At 34.2% G+C, this 22497-nt stretch overlaps 1 protein-coding gene across 1 annotated transcript in view; it reads right to left on the reverse strand.

Annotated features, from left to right (window-relative positions):
• Positions 1 to 1574: 1574 nt before the first annotated feature.
• The window catches only part of LOC119833209 (protein O-mannosyl-transferase Tmtc3), a 117268-nt gene continuing 96345 nt past the window's right edge, over positions 1575 to 22497 (reverse strand). The window contains exons 3-12 of the mRNA XM_038357130.1: positions 18206 to 18287; positions 12615 to 12714; positions 7954 to 8069; positions 7362 to 7567; positions 5485 to 5689; positions 4719 to 4982; positions 4014 to 4499; positions 3259 to 3445; positions 2571 to 2851; positions 1575 to 2298 (exon numbers count right to left, since the gene is read on the reverse strand). Of these exons, the coding sequence (XP_038213058.1) occupies positions 2005 to 2298; positions 2571 to 2851; positions 3259 to 3445; positions 4014 to 4499; positions 4719 to 4982; positions 5485 to 5689; positions 7362 to 7567; positions 7954 to 8069; positions 12615 to 12714; positions 18206 to 18287 (2221 nt within the window). The 3' untranslated portion in view covers positions 1575 to 2004. The remainder of the gene's footprint in view (positions 2299 to 2570; positions 2852 to 3258; positions 3446 to 4013; positions 4500 to 4718; positions 4983 to 5484; positions 5690 to 7361; positions 7568 to 7953; positions 8070 to 12614; positions 12715 to 18205; positions 18288 to 22497) is intronic.

Genomic DNA, 22497 nt, shown 5'->3' on the forward strand with positions numbered 1-22497 from the left:
GCGTTCAATTTGAAACATCATTTATTTTATAAAAATAAATGTTTTGACGACAAATATAATATTCCGGGTCCTTACGAATCCTACTCCAGCTGGAGTTCCCACCAGAAATGTTTCAAGACATTGTAAAAAATTTCAGTTTTTACAAAAGTACTTCGTATCTTAAAACATTAACAACATTACATTTTCACATCTACATATTCTAATAACGGTCGATCACCTTAATTTTACATAACATTGGCGTTTATGAAAATAACACTATCAAGTATGTTTAAACTATACACAGTCACAATAGGAAGGCCTTTTAGATTTACAAATGTTATGATTGCAATGTCTATTTTTTGATGTTGAAAATAAAATGGGTGAAAATATTTATCAAGAAAATGTAAGATTACACGCTATCGCAGAACGTTTTCGTTTTTTTTTAATTTTACAATTATTACCGATACATTACTTCATAACCGTTGTAAATTTGCGTGGGCAAAAATCTAGGCCGTTGTAATTAAATGTCATGTTACTTCTCATATAAATTTGATTTGAGGTTGAGATTTTTATAAATTTTTAGGTAGTAAGTACATAGTATTTGTTTTTAAAGTTTGATCTTTTTTTTTTAAATGGGGACTAGTTAATATCACACATCAAAGTTAAAACTACGTTTTAGAAGAAATCTGATTGGTAGAATTTACACAAAAATTAAACATAAATAGCGTCAACAGAGAAGTGCACCGTGCTAGGTGACTGTAAATTTCACGAACTGTATTTCGCTATAAATATATGTTAATTTTGAACAGTTGCAAATAAAAACGAATAAGGTATACACAAATGACTAAAATTCATCAGATCTTAACACATGGTATAAATATAACTTAGAATTAACGTATATTATATTGTCATTCTTATAAATGCTGTATCTTAAATCAGTTAATTGTTCAGCAACGGAATAAATCATCCGAGAATCTTCACAACTTGGTCAAAATCAATATAATATATTCTTATATAAGGTGCAAGAATGGTTTTATTTTTGATAGCGAGCGCATTGCTCTCTGATCTTGAACGTTTTAATTTAAATTGTAAATATTTTATTGTTTAAGAAATTATTGATACTAGGATTAAACAAAACTAAGAAATGTTTGTAGTAAAGCCAATATTGAATTCAATTGCACTCCATAGGAAAAAAATAGCTCTCTCTCTCTTGCACCTCATAAAAATACTTTAGATCAAAATAACAACAGTCCAATATAAAATAGAGCATTTTTAAACTTTTTAACATATATTTACCTTGAAGTACCTAAGAAGCTAATGAAGCTGATACTATAACTATCACCATAATATTAAAGTAAATTTTGAGTATAAATTGCCAAATAATGTTGGTGACTAGACAAAATACATTATAATATGATTACACTTTTCATGTTATATACATCGTACCGTATACACTTATACAGGCTAACGAAGAAAGCTCCTTTCAATATCTACATAATATACGATACTATACAAAATCTAAATGCAGAAAAATATCAATAAATGCAAAGTATGGAACGTCGCAGAGATCAAAAAAAATGTTCCATTTTCAAATGTTTTATTTATTTTCACCCGCGTCAATAAAAAACAGCAACGAAATGGTCACTCGCATACCGTTTGCGATCGATAGATTGCTATCTCTTTCTCACATATGGATTGAAAGGACGCGAAAATCGTTTGAGTATAATTTATTGACGCCGGTTCACAATGCGTCATTCGGTCGGTTATTTTTTTGGAACAATACTTCAGCAATTATATAAAAACGCGTAGCTCAAATGGAAATCAATGCGAATACCCTGATGAAATGCAAATCAGACATTGGCCGTTAGGTACATTGATATTAAAAACTCTAGACGAACGGAAGCCGCGATTCAAACGAGCCAGCTTCCTATCGGCATCTATACAAAAATAAATAGCACAATCCGTTAGAACAAAACAAAATTCAATCCAGCGTTTCGAATATCAATGTCGGTCCGAGCAATGCCGCTATGAGGGGTCAGTCTCGTGCGGGTCGGGGGGTTGCTGCGGGATGTAGTTCCATCTCGCTCTCACCTCGGCGGGGGGCGCGGCGGGCTTGGCGTGCGGGAGCGAGACGGCGGCCCGTCGCGCGCGCACGACCGCGAGGTGGCGCTGTATGTAGTGCTCGTGCGGCGCGAGCGCGGCGGCGCGCGTGAGGCACTCCTCGGCCGCGGCCAGCTTGCCGCGCTCCACCGCCACCACGCACAGGTTGTGCAGCGCCTGCACGTTGTCCGCCTCTAGCTCGAGTATGCGGCGGTAGCACTGCAATGTGCATCGAATAATATAAGCATATAGATATTAGAAAGTTTTTGAATATTTAATGTTTGGGTAAATAAAAATAGACAGAAGTCAATCTGTTGTGGAAGAGGAATTATAATTTGTTTAAAATTATTATTATTTATATTTTTTCACAGAGATCATGTATATAACATATCCCAGTAGCCCTAATGCCTTGCACAGCTGCGGATGCGGCTAGGGTGGGGCTTTCACTTCGACTTCGTTTTCACTACTAAACTCTAGAGTAAAATACTCACACTTTCAGCCGCATCCAAATCCTTGACGGAGTTGATATATATGTCTCCGAGTAGCACCAGCGCCTTGACGTGGTCCGGATGGTGGCGGACCAGCTGCTTGAGGAAGGGCGCGGCTTCGAGCGGGCGGCGGCGGTCGGCGAGCAGCAGCGCGAGGTTGAAGAGCGCGGAGCGGAAGTCCGGCTTGAGGTGCACGGCCGCGCGGAACCAGCGCTCCGCGCACTCCGCGTCGCCCTCGTCCATGCACACCATGCCGAGGTTGAAGTGCACGCGCTCGTTTGTCGCTGCGAAAACAGTTTTATCGATATTAGTAGTTAGAGTTAAAGAATAGAAAAAGAATTATCCCATGATCTTGCCTCAGTAATCGAATTTAATTTTCTTTCGCTTTAAATATTTCTCATTTATAAAGCATTTCAATGCTGTAAAACTAAAAAATATAAATCGAAGTAGTGTGAGCGAGATGAAGAGTTTTCATCAAGGAGGCCAAGATACACTTCGAGGTTTCGTATCGTAAACGAAGTTATAGTATTGATCATTTTATTAGAGAACCCACACCCATCCATACCAAATGGAATCATCAAACTTATGGTGAAGCAGTATTAAACATAATATAATAACTGTACAAATGCCTATAAATATTTGGGAATCATTAGCAAGAGTTTAAATAGGACACTAATCAATAAATTTTTACCATCTTTATCAAGTAACTTCAGAAGTCTCTGCCTCGCCAGGTGTCGCAGGTCAGCGGCTCCCAGTTCTTGCAGAAGTATCGCTGAATTAAGCAGCGCTTGTTCATGTTCTGGTTCTAGTTCCAGCGCTTTGTCTAGGTACGCTAGCGCCTGGGATGCCTTGCCTTGCTCTAAGAGCACTACACCCAACTGAAAAATGAGAAATTTACATAAGATATTTAAGTTAATAAATAAATTAATCGATCATTTTGTAGCAGAAATTTTACAATTGTATATTTGCCATACTTTAAAATCGATAAGCCGGGCTTCGAGACCGGTCGAGTGTGCAGGAAATAAATTGATTTTTCAAATAATCTGCACATGTGGTGAACATCATCACTGCTTAAAGCGGTGAAGGAAAACAGTGTAAGGAAACCAGCATGTACAAGAATCAAAAGTTCGACGAAATGTGACATTTGTCAACCCTCACTTGGCCAGCGTGGTGGATTATGGCCTGAACCCTCATGGGAGGCCTGTATCACAGCATTGGGAACATATATCCATATGGGCTGATGATGATGATGATGATGATATTTGCCATAATGTATTTTTTTCCTTTTACAAAAAATAGCAATACACTAGTTTAACAGTTCTAACTTTAAATATAAATAAAGTCTTGTTGTTTACTTCTAAAAATTATATCTGTGAACTGTAAATATCCACAACATCGGATTTGAACCTTAAGACAATACAATAAAAACAAAAGATCGATTCTTACATTATAATAAATATCCGGGTTCCCGCTATCATACAATAAAGCTCTCTCGTATACTTCCTGCGCCTCCTTAGTCCTATTCAACTTAATTAAAATGTCCCCTCTATTTATGTAAGCTTGTGTGTAATCAGCCCGCATGCTAATTGCCTGTCTATATAACATATCCGCTTCTTCCAATCTCGTAGCATTTTTCGATATTAAGTTTGCCAAGTTCAGGAAAACGTTTAGGTGGTTTGGAGCTATTCTAGCTTGGTAGGATTCTCCCGGTTTCGCTTTTGGAAGTAGGGATTTGGCTTGAACATAAGCGTCTTCCGCTTCTTGGTATCTTCCCAAATGGTTAAATGTTCTGCCCACGTTGATGTGAGCTCCGACGTCATCAGGTTGGACATTGACGGCCGTTTTGAAGAATTCCAATGCTTCTCCGTATCGACCTTCCGCTTCGAGCGCGTGGCCCACGTTGTTGTACAGTTTTGCGTTGTTGCGATTTACCTAGATTGAAAGGATATTCATTTATTAAATAATAATAATCTGACTAGATTTCATTACTTCATGCGTCATACACTTTACTATTTTATTTTTCTATTTATTAAGTACAGATTCTTACTAAACTTTTAAGAAAAAAAGGAATAAAATTCTAAGATATCTACAAGATAATCCTTATTTTATAGAAGGTATACATATCCAGTATGGTTTTTTCTTTAAAATTACCTTAAGTCCCGACGCAAAAATCGAGTATTCAGTCTTCCAATCCCAATTCCTGACATAAGTTTTGGCACTGAAGGCTAGCAACAGGAATATAAGAGTAGATGCAGCCAACTTAGCTCTCTTCTTAGCCAGAAGCCTCCACCCATGGGCCACTAGAAGACACCAGCCCATCGAAGGCATGTACAGCACTCTTTCTGCTACTACAAAACCAACTGGGAAGAAGAGATTGGACGCTGGCAAGAAGGGTAGCACTAGTAACGCTAGACCCTGGAAAAACAAATTATCACAATGAATTTACATGTGTATGGCATAAAATAAGTTAAATGAAGAGATTGAATATAAACAGAAGTTCATTCAGAGTAACCTCAGCTCACTTCGCCTCGCTAAGAAGCAAAAGTGCGCAATTACCAACTGCAATTACCCCGGCTTATGTTTATAGAATGCCTATCTCAAAATTCTTTCAGTTATATAATAACTTTTATACGAACCCCGAAATTTTAAACTACTTATTTCATAATGATCAGCGAACGAACTTAATATAAATTAAAGAAAATTTGAGTAATACAAAGGATTTGTTAGTTTTTATTTATTATAACATTAAGGTTTATGACGAGATTTAAGTAAGTCTACAGATGGAAACCAAGTGCGCTATAACACAGAATGTACATCATATTTTTGCCTTATCACCCATAGTTATTCTAATCGAAAATATGACTATGGGCTATGATATTAGTACAATCAAATCAGTACAATATATATTTTTACATACCATAGATAATGCTGACGACCGCGTTCTCAGCGCATGTATAGCACCCGCAATCAGCGAGGTGGCCAGCGCAAGAGTGGCCAAGTTCCTTGGGTCTCGCCATGATCTCAAGAGGGCAACTGTCCCCATGGTCCAGTCACAGCAGAGCGCTTCAGGCAATGTGAGTAGCCACGCGTTTAGCGCTGGTAAGTACGCGAAGGTTAGGTGCCTGATTAAAATTAAAACGTTATTGAGTATATTTGGCTATTTTTGTATCCATGTCTATTTTAATAATTACTAAAGGTAAAATACAGAATGACGAATTCATTCCTATAATGTTCATTAATTTTAACAAAGTTTTTAAGAAATAAAAAATAAGAGCAGGAGTGTAGATGTTTCAGAAACTTAAGAAAATTCGAATAGAAATGTTATTCGCACATGGAGGAGAGATAGGAATATATATTATTGGTACATATTTAACTAAACTGAGCGTCGTTTAGTGGTATATTAGTAGTAATTGTATTGAGAGCATGTTAATGTGTATAGTTTCATAACATTTAGCAAAAACAACCATCTCTATACAGACAAAACAATTCAGTTAAACAACCACATTAGTATAAAAGAAACGCCTTCATTTATGTCATTGTTAATAATTAAAGTTATTTGTAATTACGTACAGGTTTCCCGTTTTAATATCGTACATTGTACTCCCAACCGTCACAAAGGGTCAGTACGCTCCAGTTACCGTTGTTCAAGTAAAAATTAATACCACTTGTAATGAATAGTCTTAACTTTCCAGCTCTTGAACAATCTAGACTTGTATTCAGCTCGCTATTGAAACATAACCTCTATATTTTTACATGAAAACAAAAGTTAGAAATTTCAATTCAATGCAGGGTTGAAAAATGTAGTAGTAAAAGTTTAACATTATTTTGCGTATTTTTAACGATGTAAGTAAAGTATGTAAGTGGTTTTTGTTAAATTTATTGTTACTGGTTATGTTTCTCGGTTGTACGTGCATTTGAAAGATAAATATTAATCGGTTGAGCTGTTTATACTAGATCAACGAATACATAATTAAGAGATTTTTAAATGAAATATTGTGTGTGAAATATTTGAAAAAGACTTACAACTTCGCCTGAGAGACTATCATTTAAATCGTACATTTAATTTACGTTTTAATGAAATCTGATTCGTAACATATTTAATTATAAAGATTTGAACACAAAAAACTACATTATAATTTTTAAAGCATAAATTATAGTGAAGCAACCCTAAGCACGATAGTCTTCCTAGCAGTCGTAACGTGGAAAGAAAATTTAATACTTCATTATTATGTTTACGTAAACTTACAAAGAGAAAGATTAGGTTTTTGTTTGTTAGTAACTATTTGTAATCGCATAAAGCAAAATGATTTTAGATCCATTCAGCTGTTGAATTATAAAATATGGTCTATTGGTCTAATAAACATGACTTAAGGTTATTATATAACTAGCTTTTGCTCGCGGTTTCGCACGCGTTAAATTCGGAGTAGTTTTATAGATGTTATTATACAAATAAGCCATTTTCTTGAATCACTCACTATCTGCTAAAAACAACCATCAAAATCCGTTACGTGGTTTTAAAGATTTATGCATACATAGCGACATAGGGACAGAGAAAGTGACTTTGTTTTATCTATGTAGTGATATAGTCGACTACTATACTACTATACCAGCCAACCCGGCATGCATTACGTCAGCATACCCTTTTCGCACAGAGGTATGAAAAATAAATAACCACCGGTTCTCAGACCCACCGAATGTATAATATTGAATCATAAAATTCATTCAAGCCATTTACCAGGAATATAGAATTTTGTTAGATAATTTTATACATTAGAAATTGAAATACACGCTCACCTAGCCGGCGGTGATGCTGCCCCAGCAGGGTTGTCAAATCTCGTAAACACGGGCAGCTGTGCGCCCATCACGTGCAGTCTAGCGGCCAATAGCGCCAGGGTCGCACAACACACGGTGGTGACCCTGCGCGCCGCTTCGCCGCACGCGCATCCCCATCCGCCCTTACCCCAGATCTCTAGCCATGTACGCCCTGTGCTTGTTCGCCGCTGAAATTATGTAAATATACGATAAATAAGTACATACACTTATGAGAAAAGCGTGCTGTATTCGGTTGCATTGTCAGATCACTGATTGATTAATACATCAATATATTTACAAAAGTATGAAGTGAGGCCCTTGTGAATATGATATTCGTATGTCATAAATCGCATTTACACAATCGAGTTCGTTATTCGCTCTCCATTCACCTCGCAATCGTATGAAAGTCTAAATGTGGCATTACAGACACCGATCTAAATTTTACATATGATACATATATATGTTTTCCACACATTCACTCGTTATTTCACGATTGAATTGAATCAAATAATATAATCAAAGTGTAAGCAGAACGAGACAAACGTTAAAATAGAAACCTCTCGATATAACTCACCTTTTGGGCAACAAATAGTTCATACACGACGCAAACTGCAGTTACAGTGATGCCTTGCTCCTTGCAGAGCATGGCGACTCCCACGCAAACCGTGCACGCCGCTACGTAGCGCCAATCTGAAATAAATCAATTCGTTTTCGTCATTTATACTATTTTCGAAAAATGCACCTATGAATTTTATGATGAATATTTTGATAGCAAAAAAAACTCGATTATACGGCGAGATTCGAACCTGCATGTTTTACTATACCAGAGCGACCTAACTCTGGGCTACCTTCGATCCTATAGTATGTATAATGAGTATATAAGTAGAATATATTACATCTTACGTGATTTTGCTTTATGTTAGCCGGGTTCGCTTGGAGATGAGAAATTAAACCTTTTCTATCAAGTTTTGATACAGTAATCGCATTGCAACATACATAGAGTATATTTGGAATTTAAATCAAAAACAAAATATATCTAGATAAGACGTGAAGGTTACACCCAAAAGATAATGAATTATTCCGTAATGTCATTTGGATGTATTCCGTAATGTGTTTATCCGTAATGCTTAAGAATAGATACAGGAACTTCCTGAGCGTTAATTGGGAGATTTACGTTAATAACCATGTTATATGAATATAAACATAAACATGTATATAATAAACAATATATATGTATGTATATTATTTTGTAGTATGGTTTAACAACACAAGAGTTTAGATTTTGAGTGAAGTGGATTTGTTAGCTTTGATCTGTATTTACTTATTAGGTATATAGAGTGAACTAAATTTCAGCATCGAAACCGGTTATTATTATAACGGGCATTTGAATATTGACGTGGCATTTGGAAATCGCTTGACATTTGTGTAATATCCAGATAATGTCAAAGTTAAATGTATTTTCATAAATCACTACAGTTTATTCGCACTAATTCAAGTCGCTTTTCTCTTTCAGCCGAGGCGCAAAGTGGCATATTGAGTCAGAGAATAAAGAAGTTAGCAGCACCTAGGCCGGCCCAGATTCAAATGAATAGAGAAAAATGTAGTCATTAAAACATTTTGAACAATGAGAGAAAAACAATGAATTTTAATAAAAAAGCATAATTTTACTTTTGCGAAAAGATCGAGAAAGCAATGAAGTCATCCTATTTTCGAGGCTATTTTACTATGAAAGGGATTTGTTAAATTTAACTTAAAATTCTACGACAGAGAATTCTCTTTTGCTATCTATAGGATGTTGAATGAAATGAATGAAGTGAAAAATACTTTATTTTACACCATAAAATATTACAAGAGACAAAAGGTAACTTAAAATGTATACATATAGAGGTGTGGATTATTCTTAATTTGTGAAAGTTTTGTTACTCAGTATTCCGCATAAATTGTGTAATGTATAAAGTATAATATAAAGTATAAATATCCATTCTCCGTATCGACGATCTACAAATAAATATGTTGTTCTATCCATTAAATCTACTTCCAACTTGGTATCGCAGTCCAATGAAATGGTAACTAGGCCACATCTGACTTATCGAACAAATGTTTTAATAAAACTAGCTCACCATTGGGATTTGAAATTCAACATACGCAATAAAAATGATCACAGAATTTCCCCTGCGGATTGCGTTGAAATACTCTCTCTTTAATAAGGGAGATAGGAAGTATGGGAACGCAGTTGTGTAGGAAAAAAGATGGCATTAAATTGTTGGGATTGGATAGTTAAATTGAGTTTTTTTCGTTTAATCGCTACAGCGTCAAAGCTATCTTGAATACTAAATATCCTACATCGCAGGTTAATCAAAATGTACCTAATAGTATTCGAAATTTTCTTGAAAAAATTTTCTTATCATAGTCGACAGAGCATCGAAAAATGTAGGCCAAAGTCGTTTATTCGAACCTGCGAATAATTTGGTTCAAAGTTCTTAGAGATAGCGCTTATCACCCGTTTAACCGCAGGTCATACCGGCAGTGCGGTCCAAACGACACAATAAGGACCTTAGGCTGTAGTTTATTTAACGGTAAACGTGCCACAGGGTACATAAAGTACAAGCACAATGCCTTGTGCCTTTATGTGAATTTCATTAGGCTGGGGAAGAAATAATAAATGACTTTGCTATGCATTTGATGACCTTTTAACGCTTTTAAATTCCAAAATGTTATCGAAAAATACCTCTATATAAAAATGAAAATATTTCAAAACTACTACTAAAACTATATTTCATCAAGTTCCATCCAGACTGAAAGCATTATTGAGGTGCAAAAATGAAAAATCTAATTAAATGAGAAATTTACGGGTGGCCGAGAGGCTAGGTGTTGCTACGGTTAGGCAAGAAACGCAGGTTCGAATCCTGTCTCGTGATCAAATTTTTTCTATTCTTTCAAAATTTCTAATTTATAAAGCATTTCAATGCTATAAAACTAAAAATTAAATCAAATTAAGATCTGCTGAGCACCATTTTAAGAATTAGAGTACCAATTAAGGTCTTTTGAACGAGTGAAGACAGTCATTATAGGTTAAAGTCATAAAGAATTTTATAAAGAAATCTGATACACAGCAGCTGAAAATGTGTCGAGTGCTTCATTTAATAAAAAGTGGACAACGTATAAAGCCTAGCTCATTAGGAGATGCAAGTGGAGTTTCTTTAAAATGAAAAAAGGATCCTTCTTTATATAATTGGATAGACACGTAATGCTCAGGATATCTAAAGCCAGTGGTATACGTCGGAGAAAAGTTAGAATTGTGAAGTGTAAAGGATGTACTAAAATATTCGACATCTATAAAATTAACGACATTTCCACTTCGAAATCCATTCCATATAATATTTCATCTATCAATATTGAAAAATTACTACACGTATGTGAGAGTATTAAAGTGGAAGATCAACTGCCCCGTAATGTACAAATAATAACTTGCAGTAATAATGAATTGACGATGTTATATTGTTAATATTCATATTATTTATTATTTTATACGACATTTGAGTTCAGAACTACGAAGCTCATTCACGCTGCACAAACTGGTAATTTTCGTTCGCAAACAAATAAAAATGTATGTAGTACACTTACTGTTTCTATTTATGCAATATTAATATTAATGTGGCGTTAATAAAAGTTTCGCAAAGTAACTTGTCGCTTTCTAAGAAATAAGCAATATAGATAGGATCTTGTGGAGTTTTCAGTTGGGATCATGTTATATCCTCTACTCTAAGCTTTTAGCACGAGTCATTTTGATAATGAGTAAATAGTGAAGGCGAATGATCCTTGATGAGGACACTTTTGCTCTTAACGCTTTGGTGATGTTATAAGTGAATATTTAATAATGTATTTGTATATTCTATGAATGATACATAGTATGCGCTACGTATTTTGCGTTATCGGAGAGAATAATTTAAAGACGCTTTTATTTCTTAAAAGATAGTAGTACAAAGACTTTGAGCGAATTTAAAAGTCTATAGCTAATTGATATAAATAGTTTTGGCAATTCTAATCGCAGTTGATTAGTGGTCTCGTATTAATCTTCATATGTTTCAGCTTAGAAAATTTTATCAAATGAAGTCATTAAAATGTTCCTCGTCAACAATATCGTTTTATCCATGTTAAAAATACGTTAAATTTTACTTTCGGTTTAAAACCAACATATTTACACACTATATACTCCGCATGTTTATCAGAGCTCCGTATGTAATAAATTATGAAGGTTTTTGAACTCGTGAAGTTGATACAAAAAGAGGTTATATTTCAAGCCCAAAAACATTTGCACGTGTAAGCTTAATAAATTAACATGCCTATATGCGCTAGGGCTGCTCAATTTATGGAAATGTTAAAATATTACGATAAACAGACGCTCTGGTACATATCTGTCATATGAAGACAATACAGAGAGAAATCAATACAGACTTTACATTATTCATATCTGACTTTAAAACTTATTCACATAGCATCTTATTTAACTCCATATCGCTATTTTCTTTTCTATTTGAATTAGACAGCTGCTGTATCTCCAAGTGATTCAATGATAAACAAGCATTCACTCCGCAAACTTTCTCATTTATATGAGTAGTGTATTTTCAAATTACATTAACTGGCAACCCTCTAGCGAGCGTTCAAGCACCCTTGCCAGTTGCAGGATTTCGTAAAGTTTGCTGCTACTCCACAATCTAGAACTGAATTATTTTCTGAGCACTACCGAGCGAAATTCCGACATTCATTCATATGTACTTTGGATATGTTTAATTCACACATGAGTTATTTGACGTTTCTTATAAGATATATTTATTTTAGCGGATTTTTGCGGTAGCTTTTACTTTAAGGAGAATGTAGCTGTAGTGCTTGTGTTTGCACATCATTGTGTTTATGTTATGACGGTTATATTTAACCGACTTATTCGATTAAACAAATCAGATTTATTATCAAATAAGTCCCTTATTTACATGTATGTAATAGATAAGAGTTGGGGGTATCTTTACTAATGAAACATTCTAAAACTTTGGCCTTGGTTTGAGACTGTTTCATCCTTGGACTGTTATTAAATTTTTGGATTGCAATATCATATTCAAATTTCCTACAACTTAATTCTTTTTAATATGTCCTTAAGGAAAACGTTCTGTAGATCGAACTATTCTTTGTACAGTTCCACGTGTTATAAAGCTTAAATGTATATATAATATTCCACTTTACCTGTATACCGTCGTCTGCTGGCAGCCCGCGCGTAGCACAGGAGCGCTCCTAAGAAGAACACCGATGACAACATCTCGGCTCGCCCTACCACACCCGTCACCTGTGCAAACAGAAAAAAAAATTACAAATATAATTTCATAGACAAATATAATCTATTCAGTCTGGTATAGCAGCGTTGTGTATTGGTTCCAAGAAATAAGATGGCATTTATTTTTCGAGCGATGTAAATGTTTCAATTTGTCAAATATATTGAAGATATTTTAATAGAACACTTGACATGCAAATTGAATTGCTATTGAGTTGAATGAAATGATGAGTATTTGTTTTGTAGAGGATATTACTTTTATTTGTACTCGATTGAAGAAATAGAATCTTAATAGAAGACGTAGAAATCTTGTCTGTCTCATATAAAATATACTTTAGAGTATTCCAAGAATTGGCTATTTCGTTTGAGACAAGAAAATATCTAAATATTTTCCCACTTCGATTAAATTGTACTCAGGTTAAATTATCGTACAAATATATAGTTTTTCATTGTTGTATAAATATGAGATGAATATGTCACAGGTGAAATTTGGTGGTTATTATAATATCACAAACCGCATAATACATCACAATGTTAAAATATCGCTATTTAAATGCAATTTATTATTAAGTATATGGCTTTTTAATGAACTACGTATACCATGACTGCGGTGAGGCTTGTGACCGCGGTAGTTATGGTGTCAAATACATTTTGTTTCTGTTGTGATGAATTAAAAGGATCATATAGATTAGGATGGTACTGTGTTGTTTTAGTACTTAATGTATCTATTGTAACAGTATGATGATGTATGTTATTTGAGAACGTGTAAAAAGAACATTATATACGATCATATTCATATGATCATTGACGTATTAGTTTAGTACAAAGAAAAACATCACAATATAAATTATTAAGTTAATAAGTAGTATTAAATTGGTAGCCAATGTTAGATGCAGGGACCTGTACATTATATTTTTATGCAATATGAGTATGTGCCGTTAACGATATTAAAAGAAAGAAATCAACAATAACAGTTATATAATCCAAGGAATAACGAAGCGCCATAGTTCTAATGACGTTAATTAACGGTCCTTCAATGAAAGTTAAAAGGATATTCCAAGAATAAACGTAAATAAAAAGCAACCTGCTAAGCTCCTTGTTATAGGAAATAATCGAGAAAATATTGAAAGCGCTGTTCTACTAAGAAAATAAAGGTGACCGCCGTTTAATAGCGAGGCTGTGGTGCCTCTGCTGGCGACGTGATCGAAAAAGTAAAATGTAATTGAAACTGTTATGGGAAATATCGATTTATATTATATAAAATTAAGCTTTGTAAATAGGAGCACCTTTGTGCTGTCCGAGACTGTTTGTATTTTAAACGACGATAATTATCGATGACCGATAACAACGGTGCTTTTCAACGTAATTAAAATATTGTGCCAGCGTTTTATGTTAGCAATTTTAAAAAGCATGAAGAGAATTCATTATAATATTATAATATTCATACAATAATAATGAGAAATCGGCCAAGATTTGGACGATAGTCTGGATATATTAGCTCTTAATTGTCTTAAAGTCTTCATCACGAGTACTATATTTTTGCTTAGTATCATAAGCAATAGATAATAAGCTCTATAAGAGAAGTAAAACTCTGCAAGTGCAGCCGCACAAAGGCAAGTAAGCTAGCAAACATAGTTAGTGCCCGGAGTGGCGTCAGAAAGGCCCAGACATGTCCCACGACTTCATTACAAACAGTTTTGTTGGAACAAGTTACACATTCGACGCCGGGAATTTACTCTAGTATTTGTAGATACAGAGGAAAACATCGTTGGATAAGATCGCTGTTTTTCTTCGCCTTTCATTACCTACCTTCCGTAAACATGGGAGATATTTTCCCGTTTTTCGCAGTCAAATAAATGTACATGAATCACGAATTAGTGTTTGTATTGAGATGTTTTATGGCAAAATTCAATTTAAATTTGTACGTAATCTAACTTAGATTTTCATGAGCTGTTACATATAATATTTGCACTTAATTTTCGAAATCAAAAACGAAAATGTATAAAATGTGGTAGCTAATATAAATTTATAAGTGAATTCGTGTTTATTTATTTGTTTTTCTCTACTTCGAAAACAGGGCGATGCTTTGCCGTAGTTTTTTGGACTTGGTTTTCGAATATCTTACAGAACTGGAAAGACTTATTTGTTTTAATTATAACGTGAAGGGTAAGACGAGAGACAGAGAGCTTCATGTGTTTTTATCAAACTATTACCACATGGTATGTATTCTTGTAACCTAAATTACAAGGTTTGAAATAAAAACAGTCGTATGAATTTTTAAGAATAACAATGTTAATTTATTACACGATTAACTAATACGATTGGTAAATATAAACAAAGAAAAGCAACGAATGTCCTGGATGATGGCGGTATATAACATATGACCTTATTCATTGTTTTTGTAACAATCAATATACTCACATTAAACCTATACTATATTTAGTTTACAGAACATTTTCAAAGCGAAAGTTTGTTTTGTTTCGTTAATTTCCAGTATGTTCGTAGCATGTACAGAGTAGAAAAAAGCTGTGTAGGAGACTGGTCTTTGTTATTATAACATTGTTTTGTAAAACGTTTTATTTTAAATTTACATTTAAAAAGATTAAAATCATTTTAGCCTTTAGAAACGAATTAGGTTAAATACGAGGTTCTAAGATTCCATATATTATTCTTACTAATTTCTTGAAGATCATTAGTGAGGTAACAACATACGTATGGGAGTCAACACGCTTCGTCACATATTGGGCCAAATTTTACACCCTAATAAAAAAAAGATTCCATATTCGAAAATCATAAAATAAAAATCGTATTTCCATACCTCCATAATACCTATGCTTTTTTTAAAGTCAACTAGCCATAAATATAGAAAAATGAGTATAAACAATCCTACTAATAGTATAAATGCGAAAGTTTGTAGGGATGTGTGTGTGTGTTTGTTGCTCTTTCACGCAAAAACTACTGAACCAATTGCAATAAAATTTGGTATGTAGACAGCTGGACAACTGGAATAACATATAGGCAACTTTTTAACCCATTATTTCTACGGGATACGGACTTACGCGGGTGGAACCGCGGGGCGCAGCTAGTATGTTATAAAACAATATATTACCCTTAAAACTGACATTACGGTGAACCGACACGAGCTGGAAAAAGAAAATCGCTTCCAAGAACAGCATATTATATTGCATTAACCCACAATTGCATTCTGAATCTCCGCTCCAGTAAGAACTAGCTATAATTGAATACAGCACTGGGTGCGGGTGTGTTAAATCAACATGAAGCCAGGTAAAAGAGTGCTGACGGTGCTAGTTATGCGATTAGGTTTATCTAATTAAACGTGTCATTCGGCTTACCGACGAGATTTGTAGCGTTTCAAAGAGGATTAGAACTTAATGATCGTCCTATTAAACTACCTCTGGGCATTTTGTATACCTATAAAATTTTATTGACATTTTTTTTTATCATTCATGATTTCTCGGAAGCTTACGAATTAAATTATACGAGGAAAAGTCTGTTCATGAAAATATGAGAGTATGTTTAACAAAAGTTCAGAAGGCAAACACAATAGCGCAACTGTTAGGTAGTCTGTTAATGTGTATAACTTGTGTCTTATTTATTTGAACATTGCTTGTACTCGAGTGTATTTTCATACAATATTTTTATAAAACTCCTTTCTGCTGTAGCATCGCTTTGCTAGCGTTGTATGTATGAATGTAGCTTATTGATTATTCCAAGTCTCATAATACGTGTTTGATTTGTATTTCATTTATACACTAGCCATCCGCTCCGGCTTCGCACGGGTGAAATAACATATGTATTATACATATTAACCGTCCTTTTGAATAACTCTATCTATAAAAAACCCCATCAAAAACTGTTGCGAAATTTTAATGATCTAAGCATACAGACACACAAACGGCGTGAAGCGACGTTTTATACTATGTAGTGATATATTGTGCACAAATCGATTCAAATCACGAGTATATTTTTTATTTCCTTAGATATTGTTGGATATTTAGATTTGTATAATGCGATGGTTTTGCTCAGACAGTATATTTCTCTTTGTACCACACTACACGATACTCAAGTAAATTGTCCCTGCAACTAACATCCACCGAAAGTTCTATGTAATTCACTCAGCCCAAAAAGCAATAGAAGCAGAGAGCATTCGGCCAACAATGTCTCTCTCGTCCTTAATTACTCCCGTTGTAAGTGGAAGACGTCAGCTCCTAATCGGCTAGATCCGTCATAAAAGGCCCAATTAATTAGAAATGTGGTATCAATACCGGTTGGCACACTCGAAAGGCTCTGGACAACATACAGCCGTTAATTACAGCGTAGATTACTGATCCGTCTCCGTCGTTTATAGAAATGGATTAGATGGGTTTCCTTACGGATGAGGCGGTTACAATTACATGAATGGTTAACTTGAGTTAATATGAATCAAATACAATCTTATCCCATTTCGCCCAAAACTTGCAATGTATACGAGAACATGAAGTTCGGAAAATTAATCTGATTAATCTTTTTTATGGTCAATACCAAAATGTCAACCCATTATTGAATGCTTGTAGTTTTCGTTCATATTTTCTAAAACTGTCGCGTATAGCAAAAACCTTAAAATTTAGAATATCACAGATTATATCATGTGATAGAATTACGCGATTTTCCAAACGCCCGCGGGCTTTTTCAATACCGATAAAAAATATGAGCAAAAACGTATTTTTCAAAGATAAACAATGTTACCAGCCAGTTATAACATGTCCAAGCTATTACTCAGTTTAAACAGTCATTGGCGGTGACAAACGATTCGCCAAAATGTAAATGACAATGTCGAACAAAATTGGAAGTGAGATAAAACCTCTCCCGGGAATGAGTGTGTTTTATTTGGATATTGTTAAGTGTTATTTCATCTACGTAAACAAATTAAGTAGCTTTTTTGCAGTTATTCTTGTTTTTAAAGGTATAAAACGATACGATATAACTTTTTTTATTTGATTACACAAATAAAAAGTTGTATGCAATTAAGTAAAGTAGTCGATTTAATTGCATGTTTGTTTAGGCGCAATACTTTTCAAAATAAAGAAAGTATCATGGTTTACGTCTTATTACACAATCTATTTGTATAAAGCCTTGCCAAATTCCTTCGATTCAGCCGTATAGAAGATGAGCCGAAACAAAGAGACACAGAAAAATTCATATATTAAGTTCATTGTTTAAGTACGTCATATATAAAAAAACTTTTTTTTATTTCAATTTCAAAGTGATTCGACCACATATAAATATAGAACATATGATTTAAAAACTAATAAAGTGTAACTCAAGTGATCCATCAAATATAAAGGATAATACAAAGAAATGGATATCACAGATTTATCGGTAGTTTTGTAAACGAGCCAAAATATCTATACGCTTTTTGTAATACTAAGCATAGAGAAGGCACCAGAGTTTGCGGTGTTTAGTTGTTGTAATAATTATATGTGGCTGTAGCAATAATTAAACTTACCGCCTCCGTGTGTATGGGGTGCACTGCGAACAAGATGGCTGCTACGAAACTTGCGAATTCTGGCAGGAACATCGCGCAAACTCTGAAACAAACCCGACATTAGCTGAATTGGGTCATTGTTTAACTAATATTGTTGGTTGCTTGAATCTAAAAGAATAAAAACGATTCGTTAGTTGATGGATAGGAAGATTGTGATTAAATCCATTCATTGTTGTTAGAAGTTTATTAAGAATGGGGATCAATATATTAGAGTTTACAGATAATATTTAGTTTTAATTAAATTACCTTCATAGCATTTAATTAGCAGTAAGCACTTTAGGTTAAATTATATCCTTTTAATAAACACAAATTGGACAACATTTTCTGCATCACGCATTAATGTTGATGATTTTAAATAATAAAACATTTTATTTACATCGTTATATCAAAATATTGAAACATAACATTCTAAATTTAAATAACCAAAACTAAAACACGAGATTAAAACAAAGATTTACTTCAGTTTTCTAAACAACAAGAATCAACTGTTTATAAATTAAACACGCGTATAATACATGCATATCGTTAACATGAAAACACCCAGCGATTGTTTAGCTAAGCAAATGTAAACTGACATTAGCCACGTTCAAAGGTCAAAGCACTCTATATGGATCACAGCCTAACATCCTCCAGACATTCTAATAAAGACCTTTTACATTTCAATGCGCACAGAATATGTCAGTGAGGCGGCGTAGCAACTACGGGCTAAAGGAGTGGTTAGGTCAAAGTCATTAGATTGTTAAGCCACTGCTCGGCCGGCGCTCTAATCTTACTACCTAAGCACCTTACAACACCTATGCAATATGCATATCCTACACCTATTTTATGGGTGTTCCTGTCGTCCTGCACCTGTTCGTATTGATTGTACAAACGATATTCGTTGCTGGCCGTTTGAGATGTTACGGATGCCATGAAATTGGAATTCGTTTTTGTACTGGATTTGGTTTACATGGTTATTTCTGTTGGATTGAGATTTCAAACTATTTTTAAACGCTGTTTGATTTTGTTTCTTTGTATTTATAAGAAATTAAGGATAATTAAGATGGTGATTTTTCAGGTATATTGTAATTGAACCTAACTATTTGAACATTTACTCGGTTAATGTACAGGATCTTCGATATCTTCAAATTTGTCTTAAACGTTGCTGACATGAAGTATTTATCAAATAAAGTAAGATATGGCGAAATTTATCAAATCACCAAGAAAAATAACATTATTTCATTGCTTCGGCACTATCAATTCTCAAAAGTCAAAAGCTCAAAAGCAGAAAATAAATTGACATACATTTCTTCAACAACCTAGACCACTTCGCCCAATATATTTACAAAAGTACGCAGCCAAAAAATCGGTGAAGTTTTAAAGTCTCGGTTTAAATAATACTCCCTCTACACATAAGCGGCAGAGCATAATTAGAGCGCTCACTTACAAAGCGAACAACACATCCGGCAAGCTTAAATTAAAATCTTTGTGACGGTCACAGTTTGACATGAGGTACTAGATACTGGCATTTTAATACGACATGCATTATTTCCGAATAATTACTAGGCAAAATTACAACTTTTGGAGGGCAAACACAACTTATACAAAGCTGTTCATACGTATGTTTTTATTTGGCACCAAAAACCGATAAAGCCAAACATTAAATATTGAACAAATCACAACGATGATGATGTATTTATGCCTTAAAATTGTTATCAGTGAAAAGCATTGGCCCACATTTTGTATGTATACATATTATCATGCGGAGATATAGGTGGAGGTAGTTCACAAACAACAATTTTTGTATGACCTTCAAGACATTTAACATCTCAGTCTCCCCGTGACCACACTCGCTGTAAAGTGTTCGAATTGTCGGGTTAATAATATAATGAATAAATCGCGTTTAAAATCCGTTAAAATGTCTTTAATTTCTAATATCATTAAATAAATATTCTATTAATATAAAATCGGCGTCATGATATTTTTCCATGACTGCCCAAGTAATGTAGGATAATTTAATTTGGGTTACAGCCCAACGTTTGATGCTTTAATATGGGTTTAATTAGGAAAATACAATATTGACGCAGACCCAAATCGTCCTTACACGCCTTTTTGTGTGTTATAATAAAACGGTTGAAAGGCAATTTGAAAGTTTTGCGGGTTTCCTCTTCAGGATGCCCGGGAGTGCTTTCATTCCGAATAAATACTTTTAATGTGCTTATTAGTTTTATATTTGACCCAGTTTTTAACTTTCCGCGGTCGAAATAGACTGAACTGAAGATAGCTCTGCCATTTAGGGATTTGAGTTACGTATTTAGAAGATGAAAAAACTTTGTAGGTTTAATCAAACATTTTCTGATTATTTATTTCAATTTGTGAAGTGGCTTTGCAATGAGATTGTAATAAGTTATTAAATAGCAATACTATATTTATCATCGTACTGCCTCAATAAAATCGCTTTCAAGACTCTACTAGACTATTTGACTTGAAGTTCGTTGACTGAAATAATCTGCCCGATTTGAAGTACTGCTCGAAACAATGGTGGTATTTCACGGAGAGTCTGCAGACGTCCGCTCGCGACGAAGGCTAGGAGTCGAGTGACAATAATTGTGCAAGTTTGTTAGCACACCTCGCGGCCACAGGTCTGAACACCAACTAATTGAGAGCGTGCACCGTCCAACTTCGGTCAGAATTAAGGCACTCGTTAGTGACTTTTTGTGTAACTGCCAGAATCTCTATCGGAGTTTGCGAAACATTTATACGTACTCGTAGTTTGTTTTCGACGGGCTTGTACGTAATGAGTTCCTCGATTGGATACGATCCTCGTTGAGTACTGGAAGGGATTTCAGCGAAAGTTTTCAAAACATTCATTGTTTTTTTGGACGAACTTTGGTAATGCGTCAGTCGGGTTCCTGCTTTTATTAACAGAAACCTGATACGGGAGTTACAGCTTTGCGACAATGAGTTAATTGGATGCGTTAATGTTCGCTGGTTGTTGCATAGCTGGATTCTTTGATATATTTTTAAAGATAAACAAATAATGTACGAAATGTGTACATACCAACTATATTATTTAGTAAAAGTTGTAATTGACTAATCAATAGGCCTTACCAAAACACGATTTTAATATAAAAGGATCAAAATTACGTGTAAAAAAACAAAGTTAATTTAGTTTGCAGATGTTCAAAGTATTTATTATACAAATTTTTTAACTTACTATTACCGTTCCACTCTCGTCTTATATTCTATCAGTTTTGATACTTAAGCAATAATACCAAGTTTTAAAATAGCGTCAACAAAAACGATAGCAAGTTCCCAGACCGCCTTGCCTGATACAATTACGTCGGAAAGTTTGTGTGGTTTCTACGGAGTAAGAAAAACTCAACGGAAGTGGTTAAAGTTGAATTTTTGCACGTGAATAACGCGGGATAGAAGTTTGAGGACCTTTCTAGAATTTTGATAAACAATATTTTGTTTGGTTGTTATCTAAATAATCGTTTTAGTATTTTAATGATTTGTTATTGGTGTTACTTTTTAAAATAATACATAATTCAATCATACATACTTTAATTTTTAATAATACATAATACAATCATACATACATACTTTCAATCATTAATTGATCTCACACTCTGAAATTCTATACTCGGCATTTAATAATATTTTATTAAGCATATAAAGTAATAAATTTATTCACACAAAAAGTATTGCATGGATCGTCAAAATTCTGTCACAAGTAGCTGCAACGTCAGCGATTGACATAGGCTATCTATGTAGCATGGACACCGGGGCGAACTGCTAACAGATTATAACTATAAAAAAACACTCCTTACCAAAAAGTTAGTATGTACATATATATATATTAAATTTATGATTACTTCCAATATATATAATAACTAATGAAATCATGACGAGGAATTGAGAATTCGAATAAATATTTCCAATATAGACTTATATGTGATACATGCATAATATTTATTGGTGTCTTATTTGTAACGAAGTATGCTTGGTATCTTCCTCTTTGAACCTTAGTATTCACGCGTCGCTATGGCAACCAGATATTGTGATTAATGAAGAGTGAAACGGTACGTAGTCAGTTCGCTTTGTGCCAGTCGAATAAAAGGGAATTGAAGTACGCACTTCTGTATAAGGAGTACATCACTTTGGATGAAAGAAAATATGGAATGTGATCGTTATCACTTGATTTTAAGATTCAGATACGTTAGGGATATATAAATTGGAAGATTTATAGTATTATATATTGTTCAATTTGA

The sequence above is a fragment of the Zerene cesonia genome, chromosome 17 (assembly GCF_012273895.1).
Source record: "Zerene cesonia ecotype Mississippi chromosome 17, Zerene_cesonia_1.1, whole genome shotgun sequence".
NCBI lineage: Eukaryota > Metazoa > Arthropoda > Insecta > Lepidoptera > Pieridae > Zerene > Zerene cesonia.